This window comes from Oenanthe melanoleuca, chromosome 1A (assembly GCF_029582105.1).
Source record: "Oenanthe melanoleuca isolate GR-GAL-2019-014 chromosome 1A, OMel1.0, whole genome shotgun sequence".
NCBI lineage: Eukaryota > Metazoa > Chordata > Aves > Passeriformes > Muscicapidae > Oenanthe > Oenanthe melanoleuca.
In genome coordinates this window covers 36,767,777-36,786,145 of record NC_079334.1, presented here as the reverse complement: position 1 = coordinate 36,786,145, position 18,369 = coordinate 36,767,777, and the positions used below count along the sequence as shown (strand labels likewise).

The 18,369-nt window shown below is 45.7% G+C and overlaps 1 protein-coding gene across 1 annotated transcript; it reads left to right on the top strand.

Annotated features, from left to right (window-relative positions):
- Nucleotides 1–599: 599 nt before the first annotated feature.
- KCNMB4 (potassium calcium-activated channel subfamily M regulatory beta subunit 4) lies at nucleotides 600–17,757 on the top strand. Its single transcript, XM_056515996.1, has 3 exons — nucleotides 600–971; nucleotides 8,770–8,897; nucleotides 16,408–17,757. The coding sequence occupies exons 1-3, from the start codon at nucleotides 633–635 to the stop codon at nucleotides 16,574–16,576; spliced, it is 636 nt and encodes a 211-aa protein (XP_056371971.1). The 5' UTR covers nucleotides 600–632; the 3' UTR covers nucleotides 16,577–17,757.
- The last annotated feature ends 612 nt before the right edge of the window (nucleotides 17,758–18,369 follow it).

Sequence of the window (18,369 nt, the reverse complement as noted above, 5' to 3'; positions counted from 1 at the left end):
GCTGGTTTTGGGGCTGGCCAGAACTTTACCCTGCACCCAAAAAAGGTTAACATTTGTTCTATTCCCATTATGTTGCTTCTCAATTAGTAAGGTAAAATAGAAGCTGCCTTCTCACTTGTAGGTATTTAATTAATTTAATTTCATTTCAGTTTCCTCTTCTGTGCATAGAGACCTAGCAGACTTTGATGCCTGGGGGTACTAAACAGGACTTTGCACAAGATCTCCAGGATTTAACCAAGCCAGTGGTGAGATGTTGCCTTAGAGGGGGTTCACAATGCACCCAAAGGACCCCACGCACCCATCCACCCTCTTCTGGATATTGTACATTGCATGATGGTACCCAGTATTAATCCGGACTAGCCCTCCACACAGCAAAGCTCCAGGGTCAGATAATCCCGTTGCAAGCTGTCCCTTTCCACCCCCGGAGGGCCCTGAATTAGGTCAGACGGGATTAAATTTGCATTTTATTTATTTAGCTATTTCTTTTCCTTTTTTTTTTTTTTTTTTTTCCCCGTGCTGGTTACACGCGCAGTCAGCCTCGGAGGAGGCGGGGAGGGAGGCGGGGAGCGGCGGGAGCTTTAGCCGATGGCAGTGGCTGATGCCCGGCGGCGGATGCCAGCGGCAGCCGGGCGATGGCGAGGAGCCGGGCGGCTTACGAGTACACGGAGGCGGAGGACAAGAGCATGCGGCTGGGCTTCCTGCTCATCGCCGCCGGCTTGCTTTCCCTCCTGGGTCTGGGCTGCTGCTGGCTGCGCCCGGCGCTGCAGGAGCGGGGCGGCGGCGGCTCCGCCAACTGCACGGTGCTGGCGGTGCGGCAGCTGGGGGAGCGCTTCGCCTGCACCTTCTCCTGCGGGGCCGCCTGCCGCGGCACCGCCCGCTACCCCTGCCTGCAGGTGCTGGTCCGCACCTCCCGCTCCTCCGCGCCCGCCCTGCTCCATGAGGACGAGCGGCAGCTGCGCACCAACCCCAAGGTGAGAGCCCGGGCGCGCTCCTCCCGAAATGCGGGCGGTGGTCCCGCCGCGGAGCTCCGTGCCTGCCCTCTGCTCGGTGCGCGGCTTTATCTTTTGGGAGGCAGCGGGGGCTAAGCGAGGTGGGGGAGCATCCGTCCGAAATGCTGCTCTGCTTGTTGCTTATTGTTCAGCAAAAAGTATAGTATATGTGTATAGTGTAAATCTGTAAACTCTATACCCTCTACATCTATATTTATATGCTGTGTTTATATATATATATTTGTGTGTGTGTATATGTATATATATATATATATATATATATATATATATATATACACATACAGCATCTCAGGGGAGGTTTAGGCTCGATATTAGCAAAGGGTTCTTCACTCAGAGGGTGATTGGGCACTGGAACAGGTTCCTCAGGGAAGCGGTCACAGCACCAAACCTGACAGAGTTCAAGAAGTGTTCGCTCTCAAGCGCACGGTGTGACTCTCGGGGCTGTCCTGTGCAGGACCAGGAGCTGGTCTTGATGATCCCAGTGGGTGCCTTCCAAACCGGGACATTTTGTGATCCTGTATAGCATGGTATAACATACTGTGTATAATGTACAATATACTGTATACTGTATTACACTGTGCTGTATACTACACTTGGTATGACACACGCACACACACACAGACGCACACTCACACACAGACGCACACTCAGACACACACAAACACACACAGACACACTCTCACACACTCCCACACTCCGCGGCCGGCCCCATTCCCACCCGTCCGGAGCTCCGGGAGAGTTGCGGTCCCGGAGAGCGGAGTTCTTGGCAGCGCCGCTCCCCAGAGCGCACGGAGCAATGTTAACGGAGCCGCTGCTGCCGGGGCGCTGGGGAAGGGACCGAGCCACAACAGAAGTTTCTGCCGTGCTGTTTGGATTCTTAACTCCTCCATCACCTACACGAAACAGGGAGCAAATGAAGAATTCGTGAAAGTTGCATCTTTCAGCAAACTGGGGAAGTCTGAAGCAATGTGTGACTTGTGCTTTCTCTTTCGTTAAAGGCAGTTATTCTGCCTTCTGCTTTTTCTTTTTATGCTGGGTAAAGACAGCCTTGACAGCACGCTCTTGAGCAGAGGAGACCTTATTAAGCAGTTTGAGAAAGGGAAAAAGATGTGTCGGAATCCTCCTACTCCTGAAAGAACTTGAAATTTGGAGTGTACTGGAGAAGGAAATTTCAGCCCTTTGATCAAGATGTGGATGTAACACAGTGCCAAGGGCCATGCTAAGCACGATGCAGGGGTCTGTGCAGGGGCTGGGAGGCATGCTTGGGTGTCCAGTTGGGATGTGCAGCCTCACATCTCCTCAGTCACACTTGAGCTGGTGTGCTCCATCCCTTGGAAGGCAGGTTGTTTCACCCTCAGGGTTTGAGGGTTGCTTTTTTTGCCTTGGCAGCTTGGAAGGGTGGTCGGAGTAAAAATCAGCAGAGTAAGTAGCAGGATGGTAAATCTGACAGGATTTGGATTAAATTGTTGGCACCGCTCAGAAGTGATGAGTGATTGAAGCTGCAGTGCTGGATGGAGCCTGATTGCAAAGCAGATGAAATGCTGGCTTGTGAGGGAGCTTTGGAAATCTTTTCCTGGGAGTGCAGCTGCCAGGCTCCCTGTGGAGAGGGCTGTGGTGGCAGAGGTGTGCCAGGAGTGCCCTAGCTGTCCAAACTGCAGGACTTCTCTAAACTTCTCTATCAGGATTTATCTATCTCTTGATTTTCAGGTGGGCAGGGGGAACTGCTAAAATGCAGGAGGAAAGCCACCCTTTTGATACAGAGAGAAGATGACTGGGCTCTGCAGAGGGTGCAGTGTGGCTGTCCCTGAGCACGGCCCTGTGGCTTTGCTGTGGCCATCTCCAGCAAGGATGGCAGCTGGGAGATGGGAGGTGGGAGGTGAGTGCTGATTGCCACCAGAGCCTGGGCTCAGCAGCTCTGGCAGCATCCACAGGCTCAGCAGCAGCTTTCAGATTGGACCGTGACCGCAACACCTTTCTGAGTAGTCCAAGTGTTGTGTTTTGTTCTGGTTTTGCTTCTTGACCCTATTTTTTTCTGCCTTTCTGGAAGTGTGGTGGGAAGAGAAGGATTGCACCTGCCCAGGGGCTGAATTGCAACAGCAGGGAGGCACTCTGGGCTTCAGAATTAATGCCTGTAAACGTCACTCAGAAAACTATTTTTGTTTAACAATTAATTTTATGTTAACTTTTAATACGAAAACAGGGCTGTTGGCAGTGTGATACTTTCCTGCTTTTACACATATAATCTGTTTTCTTTTACACTCCACCTTTAGTGCATCTTTATCTTGCATCTTTAGTTGTGGGCTGTTTACTCTGGGATACTGATTGCTGAGGATTAAATCTGATTTACCAGACGTGACCAAGCAGAAAGGACTCATTTTTTTTACGTAACTGTATTCTTTGGTAGTAATTGAATTTATCTCAGTGGAAAACTGTGTAGAAAAAAAATGTGCTCTAGTTATTTTCCCTACTTTTGCACTATGCTTCCTTGTGTTCATGCACTTAGACATACATACAACATGTTAATCAGTTCCAACTGGCTAGAAGGAATAAAAAAAACTTTGTTTTGAACAGGTTTAAAATTTTACTATATGATTAACTGCTTCTCTTTACAGGGTAGCAATTTTTTCCTGTAAATCAATAGTGTGGAAAAGGAATAGTTCAGACTCCTTACAACACACAACAATACTAAATCAGTTGGCAGCTTCACTCCCCCCAGAAATCCCCAATGATTGATTTTGATTACAAATCTTCTACGTTTTGTAGTAGAGTGGGCTGACATATAAACATATCACAGATATGAATCTGTCTGTTCTAGTGAGGAAAAAATCTTCTAGATGCAGTAAAAAGATTTTTTTTTTTCTTCTCTTACTTTCTGAGATAATCACATCATTGTACAGCCCAGGATTCATTTTAGCTCTTAAAAGATTATATAGCTGGGTCAGAGTTAATCCAGGAATGTATATATAAAGCAACGGACACGATTACATTTGTGTTCAGTCTGAGTGATCTGTGGATTTTTTTTTTTGATTGCTGTCTCAGAGGAAGAAATTTATTGGAGTGACAGTAGCCTTTCTTCAGCTGCCTTGATAGCAATAATAATCTCTGAGATAAGGGTTAAGCAGGATTAATTCCAAAGTCAATTTGTCTCTCTCACTCTCCGGCCGTCGGGCACGTCAGTGGTGCACACAGCCAGCACAGGGACCAGGCCAGCTCTGCCTGGGGAGCATGACAGGCCTAGGTCAGCTCTGCTCTCTGCCTTTTCAGACATTTCCCTGTCTACATCTGCAGTTAAGTGTAGGGCTGGAAGAAGCTGCCCCCTGTTTTGCCAAAGAAACCTTTAGGGCAGTGACTGGTAAGACAGATGTTAGCAGCTGTGCAGCAGGCTCTCCCCATCCTTGTCCCTGCTGCCCCTTGTCTGCACTCCACACCTGCCCCTGCTCCTGTCACACTTCTCTGTGCAATGGCTCCACCTGACAGGATGATGTGCAGTCATCTCTTCTGTGCACTTGCAAATAGATCTGGGCTTAGTTTTTGGACTCTTAAATATGACCTATGGCAGAGGAAGTTTCATAACAAAATACAACTTCACAATAATTTTGTGAGAGTCTGGTGCCTCTGGTGAAGTATTCAGATCTGTGTTTGGGCTGGTACCTGCAACAGACAAACTATGCAGATGCTGCCTAGCAATTCCTCTGGAAGTGGGCCCTGGATAAACCCTCTCATCCATTTGTCTCACCTGGGGCACCACTCCCTGCCTCGAGCCTCTGAGAGGGGTCATGGTTTGATCACTCCTGATGGGCTGTGCTGATGATCATCATCTGCACTGACAGATGCAGGTGAAGCCAGACAGGGTGCTCAGCTCCAATTCCCTCAGGACACTCAGCTGGGAAGGGCAGTTTTTTATACTGATGGAGTGAGTCCAACCTGTCCCAGTGGGATGGTTGTGGCAGTGCTTCCTCCCTTCCATGCCATACAGGTAACCCAGGAGTGAATGGACACACACACAAAGTTAGAAGTAGCTCATATATTTCTTGGTGTGGTGGTTTGACCCTGGCTGGACTTTAGGTCCCCACCCAAGCTGCTGTGTCACTCCTAAGGTGGACAGGGGAGAGAAAATATAACAAAAGGCTTGTGGGTTGAGATAAGGACAGGGAGAGATCACTCACTCTCTATTGTCATGGGAAAAATGGACTTGACTCAGGGAAATTAATCTGCTTTATTGCCAATTAAGTCAGAGAAGGGTACTACATAAATAAAATCAAATCTAAAAATGCCTTTCCCTTACCCATCTTTTCTTCTTGAGGTTAACTTCACTCCTGGTTTTCTTTACCTCCTCCTTCCCACTGGCACAGAGGGAACGTGGGCTGTGGTCAGTTCATCACACATCCCACTCCTTCCTCTTCACACTCTTTCCCTGCTCCAGTGTGGGGTCTCTCCCACAGGAGACAGTCCTCCATCACCTCCTCCAGTGTGAGTCCTTCCCACAGTTCTTTGTGAAGCTCCAGCATGGGTTCCCCCTAGGGTCACAGTCCTGCCAGGACCCTGCACCCACGTGGGCCCCCTCAGAGCCACAGCCTCCTCTGGGCATCCCTGTGCTGTGGTGTGGGTCCACCAGGGCTGCAGGTGGATCTCTGCTCCAGATGTGCTCTGGGGCTTTGCCACACCAAACAAATGGTACATGCTCTGTCCATAGATCACCAGGAGCCAGGAGGATGCTCCTCCACATGTCACTTGGAACTGACTTTGAACTCTTGCTCCTGAACTATGGTTTGTCTTTTATTGGGCTGACTTGCTTCTGCTTTGGTCTGGGATGTCTCTTTGTGTTTGAAACTTTCTTGGACATGTCTTATAGTCTCTGTAGTCTGTCATTTTTTTTTTTTCCATTAAAAACTGGATTAGGCAGGAATTGATCTTTGAAAAGCATGAAATGAAACCTGGAACTTAAACCACAGTCAAGAGTTCATGCATCTGTTCTTTCTCTGTGATATGGAAGAGTATCTGCCCTCGTGAGGTGTTCAGAAGGACAAGGAATCTTCCCAGGCATCTGCAGGGGCACTGAAGTGAGAGCATCCAGCAGCAAACACAGATATAAATCCTACAAAGCCTTGGTATAAAGATGTATCAGCTGTTCACTGACATTTTTACTGGTGTCCTAGCTTGCTTTCCTTTGACATGTTTATGTTTTGACACCAGGATTTCGTGCCATGTCTTGTAAAGGAGGACTACAGAACTGATGTTTCAGAAACTGCCTGCTGCCAAAGTGGAAGTTATTTCACATTCATCCACCACCTCACAGCAGCAAAAGTTGTGAGGATATGATTCCCTTTTATCTGCCTGCTGCATCTGCTTTGAGGGTGATAGGGCTGGTCAAGCAAAGTGCCCCAGGAGTGTGCTTGGGAGGCTGAGTAAAGAGAGATCCACCTGCTACACGGATTGGAAAGGGACAAAAAGCACCTTGGGCTGGTGGGGACTGTGCTGGCATCCTGGGGAGGCAAACAAGCTCCAGTGCTTGTGCAGCAGCTGTGCTCACCCTGGGATTGCACCTTGGGTGTTCTCTGTGTTTTAAGGCCTTTGTCACATTGAGCTGATGTTTCGGGGGGGGCTGGGATTCATATTTGGACAGGGACTATTCCTCTCTTCAAGATTGCTAATCCTCAACAGGCTGAAGCAGCAAGACCACATCAGTTTATGGCAAGACCTTCGGTTGTCTCCTTTGTGTTTCCCTCTTGAAACCTAGAAAAATCCCTCTCCTGAAAAACTCAGTTTTTAATATCTTTATATTGAGTTAACAGCATGGGGACTGCTGGGAAAAAATGTGAAGCACTCTGTGATGGAATGTCCTGGGAAACTGTTAAAGCTTGATACTTGCCTGTTCAGATGGACACCTCTTGGGGAAAGAGACCTCTTTGGTTGTTTCCAAGCCTGAAACTAAGAAGGGGCTAACAAAGGGTTCACCAGGTCCTGAACTTTGTGAAGGATTCAAGTAATATTTTGTGGTGGTGGAAGGTGTCTCAAGGATCCAGAGACAGTTTAACCAGGACTGGTGGGGTAGTTGCACTTTCATAGCAGAGGACAGCAGGAGGCTCAGCCAGCAGGAAGAAACATTTCAAAGGATAGGGGAGATATGTGTACTGGAGCCATTAACACAGGAATAGGAGTTTTGAGATAGCTGGGTGAGTTTAGGCAAGATAATGTCTATTGGTATTCAGCTGTTTTGTCTAGTTCTGCATTTTGTGTGCTGGCTAAATAGTGGCTGGTTTGGGAGCTCTTTCTAGAGCCCCTAAACCTGGGGCTACCTACAAGCTAGGAGCTCAGGAAGAGCCAGACGGTGATTCCAGTCAGATGTAGGCAGTGAGTGCTCAACTCGTGGGATATGGTGCCATTTCCAGAGCAGGAAAAGCTCCAGGTAGGAAAACATCAGAGAGGGGGATGTTGGAAACACTGGACCCTGGGCCAAGCAGGAGGAGGGGAGCAGCTGGGATATGCAGCATGTTGGTGTGTCAGGGGGTCAGAGCAGAGCCAGCAGTGCTCTCAGGTGTCTTCGTGCCAAATTTGCTGACTCTGCCCAGCTGCTGCACAGATGTGTTTGTGCACTGGGAGTGTGGAGGAAAAAGGGGGGTGTTTGATGCTTCCAAAGAGGACAACCAAACCAAAAATTCTGCTGACCAAGGAATGTTATCTAAGATGGCAATAACAGTATGTGATAAATCCTGTGTTCTGATTTTGCATAATCAGGGGAATAAAATGCTGAGGTTTCTCCTTTGCCCTTGGAATGGCAAATGGAGCCTTGGTGTCCATGTGTCCTGAAGGGTGAAAAGCCTCTGTGCTGTGGGAGGATCAGTTAAGCTCTGCTACTCAGTGTGGCTCAACACCTCCTGTCTTGATCTCCTGTATGGATGCTCAGTAAAAATGAGAGGGATTGTGCTTGGACACTGATAGTGCTGACACTTGATTCAGGGCACTGTTTGTTTCCTGTTGTTTAACTGCCTGTGCCTGGGACTTTAGGGTGGTGTGTCAAAGACCTGGAAACAAGGTGTGTGTGTCTGTGTGTGACCTGAAGGGGAGCCTCTGAAAGCCCAGTCCCAAGGGCACCAAACTGGGAATTTCCCATGATTTCTGGGCTTTGAAGCAGATGTCTGGGGGTGAGATCTGCAGATAGCTCAGCTGCATGTTCAACTCCCCTTGACTCCTGTACAGCAGAAGCAGATGCTGAACCTTTCTGCTGAAGCAGGGCTGGGAACTTTTTTCTTCTTTCCTTGTGTTGTAACAGTGGAAGAATAACTTCTTTTATCAGTGGACATCAGCCAGATATCCCACCACCTGGGAAAGCTTGCTGGACTCTGGATTCTTTATTAGCATGATATTTAACAAACCTTGTGATTATGTGCCTCACTGAAAACAGGAAGTTTTCAAATCCAATCCATGCATCTGGCTGGGAATACATCAAAATGAAATGATCATTTTCACATTCATCATTCCAAACCCCAAGATGTTATGAGATGGTTTGGTTTAAGTGTGGAACAAACATGGTAAAGCCTTTATTTTCTGTCTGAATGCTACTATATTCTTTTCCAGTACCTGAACAGAATAATTAGCAATTTAAGTTCAGTTAATATTTATTTTCTGTTTTGTTGGATCTTTTGTTTATTATTCCCTGTCCATTTCAGTCATGCTGGTACCATGAGGAAATCACAGAGAGAAGTGATGCCCTGTGTTCTTGAGCACAGCAGTAACTCTGTTTTGCAATGTGTCTTGGCAGTGTTCATACATCCCTCCCTGTGCAAGAGACGATCAGGAGAACTCTGAGAATGTCACGTACAAGCAGAAATACTGGAAAGAGAAAGTGGGTTCTCAACCATTTACATGCTATTTTAACCAGCACTTGAGGTGAGTAATCTCTGTTTGGCTAGGCAGGAGTGCTTATGCATCTGCTTAACAGCTGTCCCTTGGTTCTGTTTGAAAATATAAATAAATACATGCATATGTATATCCACACACAGAGACCCCCCTCCAGAGCAATGTGGTTTATTACACAGAGCTCAGTGCAGAGCTTTGCAAGGCAGCTCTGTTGATGAAAAGCTATACAGAAAGGAAAGGAATATTTTTTCCACTTGAAGTAAAAATATAAAACTCTGGGAAAAGTTTTCCTTAAAACATGCAATTTTTATGGCAAACAGCATCTTGGCTTGTAATACTCAAAAGACAGATTTCTGGTGTGGATATTAGCATTCCTTTCCTCTACAGAAAAGAAACCCTTCTGTGTTCATGGAAGAAAAGGGGAGATAGTAAATACTACAAACTAACCCAGTAACTGTGTTCATAGAGGATTAATGGATCAGATATGTATAATATACAGAAACAAATCTGCCAGGTTTCATACATGCTTGCAGAGTAGAAAGCTGTAACCTAAAGCCCTTCTACAGCTGTAACCCCTTCTATTTCAGTTCTTACTTTTACTGCCAGTGTTGATGTGACTTCCATGTGTATGAGAGTGATGTGTGGTTTCCTTCCTCCAGTAAGGAAAGGGGAGGGAGTCCTTTCTCCTGCCTCTTTCCCATGGTGATATGCCAGGAAATAAAAGGTAACGTGGCTGCAGGGGAGGTTAGTCCTGTCCCACAAACACTTGGAAGTTAAATAGATGAGGGAATAGCTCTTGACTTGCAGGTGCCATTCAGGGCTCAGTGGGGGAGTGTTGGCACCAGATATTTAAGTTCAGAAGGACAAGCAGGAGGAAAATGGATGGCAGGTGGAGAAATGCCAGACTGTCCTGTGGGTGTCCTGGGGGCTTCAGGTTTGTCCTGGGCTGACTGTAACAGGAGACACTACAGAACTAGCCAGCATGTCCAGGATGAGTTTGTTGTCCCTTGTCCCCTGCAGAGGGACACCACCAAAAGTTTGTAGCAAAATTTTTTCCTTTAGAAGGGAAAGAAATGTTGTTTACAGCATGTGGAGGTTAAAACTTACAGCACTGTTTGATGATATCAGACCTGCCAGGGACCTTCCTGGGAGTCCTCTTGTCCACAAGGTGCCCATGCTTGGATCTGGTAACCAGGAGCTGAGTTATGATGAAGGTTTTATGGGCAGGCAGGTGTTGCCAGTTCCTTGTGCTCCTGAGAACTGGGGCTTGCAGCACCCACTGCCCAAGTGAGCAGGAGGGTCAGAAACATGGGATTGTCTGCAGGAGAAGTCTTGGTTAGGATACATGTAAACTGGTGTGAAAGTTAACTTGTTTAGTCAGTGGAGAGAAACAGGAACCCTGTATCTTACCCCAAAGTAAATGCCTGCTACAGGTCAGGTGCCAAGAGATGTTTATTTCTCTCCTTTAAAGGTGTGTAGGGTGATAGGTGTCCAGAGCTATGTGAGCTGACTCTCACATTAGATTTTGGTGAAGCAAGGACAAAGCTTTTCTGAGGCTGCATGCTGCCTAGTGTCTGACATTTATGTAAGCTGGAACTGAAGAATTGCACAGCACTCAGGAAGGGCTTTTTTCCCTAAAGGTGCTGAATCCTGTACTGCTAAAAGTTCTTGCCAGCACAATGACTGCCTTGAAACACTGCCTTTTGCTGATCATACAACAATTCATACACAGGATAAGAGAGGCTCTATGCCAGAGATCAAGAAGATAGTCTCAGCTGAAATGTGTGCACCATCTATTTTCTTCTGGAGATAGCAATGAGCCTTGGGAGATAAGTTCTGCTGACTAGGAATGTGCTTGCTTGGGTATACTTTTAGAGCAATGATGACTAAGCAGCCTGCAAAGCACTAAAAAGAACCCATAACAAACTGAGAGAGAAATCTGTTCCCTTCAAAACAGAAGTGTGCATATTTTCTGACAGTATATTTTTCACTGTGTGGATAAGCTAGCTGCTCTCTGTCAGTCTGTGCAAAACATACAGTAAATAGTTCCTTAGAGAATGTAGTATTTGTAATATTAATACTCTCTCTTTTGAAACAGTAGAATAAAATTCCAGGTAAATAAACAGGCAATGAATGAACATCATCTCCTGTTCATTGAATTTACTTCATCTTTGTTGTCAGAACTGTTGCTGCATGCAGAGTACACTGTTGGGTAACACCTCCCTTTCAGTTTGGTGGTTTCAACAGGTTTCTTTGAAAAGATGAAAACAAGGGATGCCATTCTTACAGTTCAAAAGGGATGAGAAGCAGACTTGGCAATTTTGACCATTCTTAGTTACTGTGAATCAAACTGCCCAGCACAATTAGCTGCCTGACTCATTAGCTGCCTTATCTCAGGGAATCAAAGTGCAGCTTATCTTGGAGCTCAGTGCTTTACTGAGGAGTGAGGCTTTGCTTTGTCACTGTAGGCACTTAACTTTAGTGTCCTACTCAGCTCTGACAAGCTTTGGGATGAGGGATTCAGGGGAAGTTGTTTTTCTGGTCTCTGGTGAAGGTGCCTGCCTGTTGATATGATGATATCCCAGCCTGAAGGAAGTGCAGCACAGCAGAAACCAGCCCTGAGTGTCCCGGACTTGAAAGGAAAGGATGGATTCAGATGAGGTTCTCAGGCTGTTGCCAAAGGTTTGAGAAGGCACAGAACTCCAGGGCTTTGGTGTCCTGGGTCTGCAGCCAGGACCTCACACAAACCAGGTCCACAGCTGCATGCCCTAAAGTGGGAGGCCTGCAGGAACAGGATGGGGAGATCCTGTCACTTCATTTCTTCAGGTTCCAGGTCTCATTGACATCCACAACTAGAACAGAAAGAGAGAAACTAAGACTGCTATGAGCTCATGCATCACTGTCTCATGCCATGTAGAGACAGACAGAGCAACCTGTGTCAAGTAATTTCTAATTAGTGGCTGATTTATGTGGTGTTATTGCCTGTTAACTCTGGGCCTGTCCCATACACAAGAACTCTCTGTTTCCTCTGCTGTGGCACAGCAGGTGAGCCAGCCATGCTTTAAACTCCTCTGTGTTTGCTGCAGGATCCTGTACACAAATTCATCAGAGATTTGAAAAGCAAACCCTGTCAAGTGATTAGTGACAACCTGTATGTTGTTGGGATGCCCTGCAGGGTTCCCACTTATCTCAGAATAATTATGTGTGTAAGCCAAGGGTGCTCAGGTAGTGGGGCTGCTCATCCATAAAATGTTGGAACATAAATCTTGGTTTGCTCTGTTACTTCACAGTTTTATTCATTAATTCCCCCCACCTGTGGAGCTTGGTCCTGATGGGGAAAGGACTTCAGTGTCAGTAAGACACTGTGCTGCCTCTGCAGGCAGCCATCCAGCTGAGAATCTCTGCATCTTGCAACAATAAGGGAAAAAACAACTGCTTGTCAGAGTGAAGGGATGTGAATATCTGTGGAGAAAAAAAAAATCAGTTTGTTGCAAACATCTTTAAATCCAGATTGTTTCAATACAAAATATTTGTAAGGTTTCCCTATCCTGAGCCTCCACCTCTGTCAGCTATTGTGATGCAGCATAAGGTTCACAGTGTGGTTCTGAAGTGATGACTGAAACGTTTATGTGCCTGTAACCTTTTGGTCCTACATGACTTTTTTAGTAATCTCTGCACTGCAGTTCTCCCCATGATGTTCAGTAATTGCTCTGAAGGCTCTGATGGAGGCCTATTTTATCTGGTTTGAACTACCTGGCAGAACCTAACAGGGATGTGTTGTATAATGCAACTAATCCAGTTAGCCCTGCTCAAAGCTCCACAAGGGTCTAGCCCTGAGCTCAAAGTCCTGTTAAAAAACAAGCCCTGGTCTCACCTTTTGGCAATAAAAACAAAATTCCTTCCTCCTTGTCTGCTCAGTGAAAGGGAAAGCTGTGGTTTCAGGGTTAAGGCAAAGGCTTCTTCAGGGATTTTTTTTTCAGTTTGTTTGTTGTTTCACCCTGGGACTGCTGCTGGGCAGTGGTGGAGCTGCACAGTGGCCATCACTGCTCACAGCAAGAACCAGGTCTGAATGCCTGAGCATGGCTTGCAATCACTGGGGGCTTTCCCCCTTTTGTCCCACTACCTTTGCCACTGTTTCATGCATAAATAACTGGTGTTAGGATTTTGGGTGCATTCCCTCAAGAGGCTTTGCATTTACTGGAAACCTGAATGGCAGCATTGCTAGGAAGAAGAGACTGCCAGTAATCAAAGCTTAGGGAGAATACACACAACCCCTCTGCCAACATTTTTGAACTGAAGTACTGTATAAAGTCACAGAGCAAAGATAGGTTTATTAAAGACACTGTACTTACAGGAGCAAGGCAACAAATTTAACTATATCTGCTGATTTTCATGGGGAAAAGAAACGTGTTTCTAGGCATGATGTGCCTCCTTTGGGTTCAACACCACTGCCTCAGTACCAGGGGAGTGATGCTCTCAGGCTTTCCAGCAAAGACAGGTCTTCACCATGAGAAGTCTTCCCCTGGGGACAGAGCACCTTTCTTTTTCTGTTTCCAAATAAAACCACAAGCCTTCAGACTGTGGGAGCAGGCAGGTTCACCTATAAAAAGTAGCAGGAATAGTCACAATTCTAGCTTTGCCAAGCAAACCCAAAGCAGTTAAATTACTGTGTTTCAAGTGCCACAGAATCACAGAATACTCTGAATTGGAAGGCACCCACAAGGATCATCAAATCCATCTAATGACCCTTAGCACCATTCCCAAGAGTCCCTCCATATGCCCAAGAGCATTGTCCAAATGCTTCTTGAACTCAGCCTTGGTGCAGTGACACCTCCCTGGGGAGCCAGTTCCAGGGCCAACCACCCTGTGGGTGAAGAACCTTCTTCTCATATCCAACTTGAACCTGCCCTGACAAAGCTTCATGCCATTTCCTTGGGTCCTGTCCCTGGGCACCACAGAGAAGAGATCAGTGTCTGTCCCTCCTCTTCCCCTTGTGACTGCAGCGAGGTCTCCCCTCCATCTTCTCCACACTGAACAAACTAAGTGACCTCAGCCACTACTCATAGGCTTCCCCCAAGGCCCTTCACCATCCTTGTGTCCCTCCTTATGCTCTCCAACAGCTTAACCTCTTTCTTATATTGTGGCACCCAAAACTGCACACAGGCATCAAGGTGAGGCCATACCAGTGGGCAGGGACTCTTGCTGGACCTAAAAGTAGCAGTAATACCCTTCTAAAGCTAAACCTCAGCTCAGGATTGACTTAAAGACTTTGTCTGACTCTTTTCCAAAAGGGAAACTCTTTTAAATTACTAAGTCACAGTCACATATGTAATGAGTGTTTGATATCCATTGCTGCTGCCTTTTAGGTACCCATGTTTTTCAAAACATTAAATATAGGATATCTTACCTTCCCCAGTCACTTTCTTTCCTTTAATTGAGTCCAATTTTCTAGGTTTATACTTGTCCCCAAGTTTTCAACTAACATCTACTGAAAAAAATACTTAAAATTCAATGTCACTAGTCAGTTCAGAGCTGTGCAGATTGAGTGTGGCCTCCTTGCCAATTAACATTGTTATTCACAGGTGATGATACAGTAACTGTGAGGGAGCACTATACCTCTTGTGAAAGGATGTCTCTGTTCAGGTGCATAAGCTGGTGAGTTTGCACCCATGAATTTAATACTGATTTCTTCAATTTATAGTCTCCACCTGTGTCTGCTTATATATCTGGAGGATTTTAGTTGCACAGAATTCATGCATTGCACTACTGAATACACCTGGGATTCTTTTGATATCTTTTTATGCTGCTGAATTTCAAATTTTATATAGCTGAGCTGCTCACAATCAGAGTTTTATTCTGCTCCTTACTATGGAAACAAAGAGAGATGCATGGTGCTGACTTTGGGGACTTTCAGGCTGACACAGAGCAGAGGATTCTCCACAGAGTAACTTTGGGTGAGAGACCCCCAAATGCAAATGTGGGTGTAATTAAATCTGGCATCAGGTGTAGCTTGGCAGTCTGGCTCCAGTAGCTCCTTAAGAATGGATAAAACTCTGTAGATTTGCAAGCATCTCCATTCTATTTCTCAGTGAAGGAAGAATTCCTTCTTTTTCCCTGACAGAGAATTCTTTCTCAGTGGTATTTTCTTTTTTACAAAGCTATTGAGGGAGGGACAGCGCAGTCATTGAACAGTGTCTGCTCCCATGTGCCACTGTGTTAGGGGACCTGGATTCCCAAGGTGTTGCTGGATGAGCCTGTGTTGCCAGGATTTTAGGCTGAGAGGTTTGCTGCTCCAAGAAGTGTCAGATGGCATTGACAGAGCAGCATGTGGTGGGAATGCTCAATAAGTGAGTACCAACATGAGTCAAGACTATAGATATTTTTCTAATTGGACAGAGTTCTGTTTCTCTCCTTTGCATATAGTTTTCCAGCAGACTGTGTGTCTCTGGCTATAGATGGGACAGCAAGAGCAAAGTGCAAATGTCATGGGACTGATTTAATAAATATTAAAGTGCAAGGGAGAGCAGAAAGAGTCAGAGCTGAGGAAAACCTGCCATCACATTTCCCAAACAACATCCCAGACTTGGAAGGGGCAGATGGACAGCAGATCTTTCAGACATGTGGCACAGCTAAATTTCCAAATGTCTTGAGATGCTTCTGCTGCAATTCTCCTCCTCTCTCCATTTCCCTTTGGAAATCCATAAACCTCTCACAGACCTCACCCTGAGTGTGTATTAGATGCTGCTGGTGGAGGCAAGGAGGTTCAGACCTTGATGGGAGCCTACTCAAGTCTACAGAGGCACTGCTGTCTGCAGCCCCAAACCACAGTTTATTGCTGAAACAGCCCCTGCTGGGAAGGAGCTGAGCTGGGAGCCTTGGCCACCCCAGGACAGGCTGTAGTCCTTGTTGGGATGGATTTTGTGCAGGCTGCTGCCTGTCAGCTGCTGGGCTAGCCTGGGCCAGCAGCAGCCCTGTGCTGAGGACAGGGACCAGCTCCCTGCCCAGACCCAAACCACAGCCAGGACTTGCTTCATCAGGAGCCTCATGTAGCTCCATGGACATATCAGTGCTCAAAGCCAAAAGCAAAGATTTAATTACTGTTTAAATCCATTTCACAGGACCTGATAACTTTTGGGGTAGGTATGTATAAATGCTGCCTGGTATTATGTTTTAGCAATCCACAGTCAGTGTGCTACTGGATCTCTCATGGCTGTTTTTGATGACCACATTCCCTGGAAGATGTAAATCACCAACACTTTTTTTTCTTTCTTTCTTTCTTTTAAATTTTATTTATTTTTTAATCCAAATGGACTTGTCAGCCTGCAAACACTGCAAGGGGAATGCTCTCACAATCTGCAATGAGTGTTGGTGATAAAAAGGCAAATGCAAGCAGTGAATGAAATGATCCACCTAATAATTTTCTAACACTTTGGCAAATAAAGCACCTTTACTCTTACCATGTTAGATGACTTCCACTCATGATGCATTGATGATTTTATGCTGATTTGTATTTTCTCCACCTGCTGTTCCTCCTCCACAGGCCGGATGATGTGATGCTGAAGCGCACCCACGATGAGACTGTTCTCTTGCACTGCTTCCTCTGGCCCGTGGTGACTTTCCTGGTTGGAGTCCTCATCGTGGTCCTGACCATCTGTGCCAAGAGCTTGGCTGTCAGGGCAGAGGCAATAAAAAAGAAGAAGCATTTGTGAGTGGCAAGGCTGCTCGTGGGAAAGAAAAACCTGCAAGAAGGTCTCAGGTGGGGCAACCTGGCACACCTGCAGGTCTGCAGGGGCACCCAGCTGCTTCTCCTTCCAGGGCCTGGTCTGTGGTGGAGCTGCTCTTGTCTCAGGATTGTTCTTGGGAGATTGCCCCGTGAAATGCCAGCTAATTGCTTCTTCTGCTATGGCACTAAATAAGTATATTCTACCAAAAAAAAAGAGAAAATCTACACTGCACCAAATATGCTGTGCTGTTAGTGCTGAAGAGTAGCTACCCAGTAATGGAGACAGTTTATAAAACTCCTTGATGATGTCATCCATCTCCACAAAGTGATCTTTGCTAATGTTTAATAATAAATATTTAAAATATTTACTTTAGATAGAGCATATTTCCAAAATAATAAAATTTTACTGGTTTGGGAGTTTTAACTCTTGGGGGTTTGTTTTGTTTTGTTTGCTCTTTTTCTTTTTCTTTTTCTTTTTCTTTTTCTTTTTCTTTTTCTTTTTCTTTTTCTTTTTCTTTTTCTTTTTCTTTTTCTTTTTCTTTTTCTTTTTCTTTTTCTTTTTCTTTTTCTTTTTCTTTTTCTTTTTCTTTTTCTTCTTCTTTTTCTTCTTCTTCTTCTTCTTCTTCTTCTTCTTCTTCTTCTTTTTCTTTTTCTTTTTCTTTTTCTTTTTCTTTTTCTTCTTCTTCTTCTTTTTCTTCTTCTTCTTCTTCTTCTTCTTCTTCTTCTTCTTCTTCTTCTTCTTCTTCTTCTTCTTCTTCTTCTTCTTCTTCTTCTTTTTCTTTTTCTTTTTCTTTTTCTTTTTCTTTTTCTTTTTCTTTTTCTTTTTCTTTCTTTTTCTTTTTTAAGACAAACGTAACATTGTGCCGATTTGTTTTTTTTTCCACTGTGTAGACGTTAATTTTAAAATTCAAACTTTACCTTCTGTCTAGAGAAAATTTTTCATAGTCACCCATTCACTGTTTTGAAATGTAGAAATCTCTCAGAAGTACTTCTAAAAAAACATGCAACAGTTATTGGAAAAGATTATTAAATAGTGGATTTAGCTTTATTGCCTCAGTGGTATTCAGTCCCTAGTTTTTTTGTCCCTTCTCAGATACCCTCTTCAGGAATGCTGCAGTCTGTAAGGAGCAGGGATTTTACAGAACTGGTTTTACATGAGTATGTTTTACCAGCAACTTGCCCAGAGTGCAGTGCCTGAGTGCTTGCTGAGGAGAGCCTGTGTGCCTCTGGTGTGACTCACCCCACCAGAGGAGGACATCAGCTCCTTGTAGGGCTGTGGGTGTTTGCTGCTGGGCTGCCCATCCCAGTCCCACCAGCCCCATGAATGCCCCCAGGGGATGCTCCAGAGAACACATGGCACTGTGGGCATGGAGTCTTGCTGGACCTGCTTTCTCTGCTTGCCCCAGCCCCTGGCTGTGTGAAGGGAGTCCCAGCTCCAGTCCTTTTGCTCAGCACACAGAGTTCTGTATTTCTGGCACCCTCCCAGAGCACATTCTGTGTGCCATAGTCAGGGGCTGGGGCCAGGGCAGCTTCATGGCACTTGTCATTGTCCCCACAATGTCCCCCCCTGGGACCAGCTGTGCAGCTTGGCAGCGCTGGAGTGCAGCAAAAAAGAAAAGCCATGTGGCTCCATCAGGAAAGTGAGTGATTACTGGCAAAGCACTTTAATCTACATTAACAATTCTGCAATTCTAAACATACTGCATTGTACTAATCTCTGATATTCTTGGTATTATGTGTCAATACCTTGGGGTTTGTTGTGTTTTTAACACATAGCAG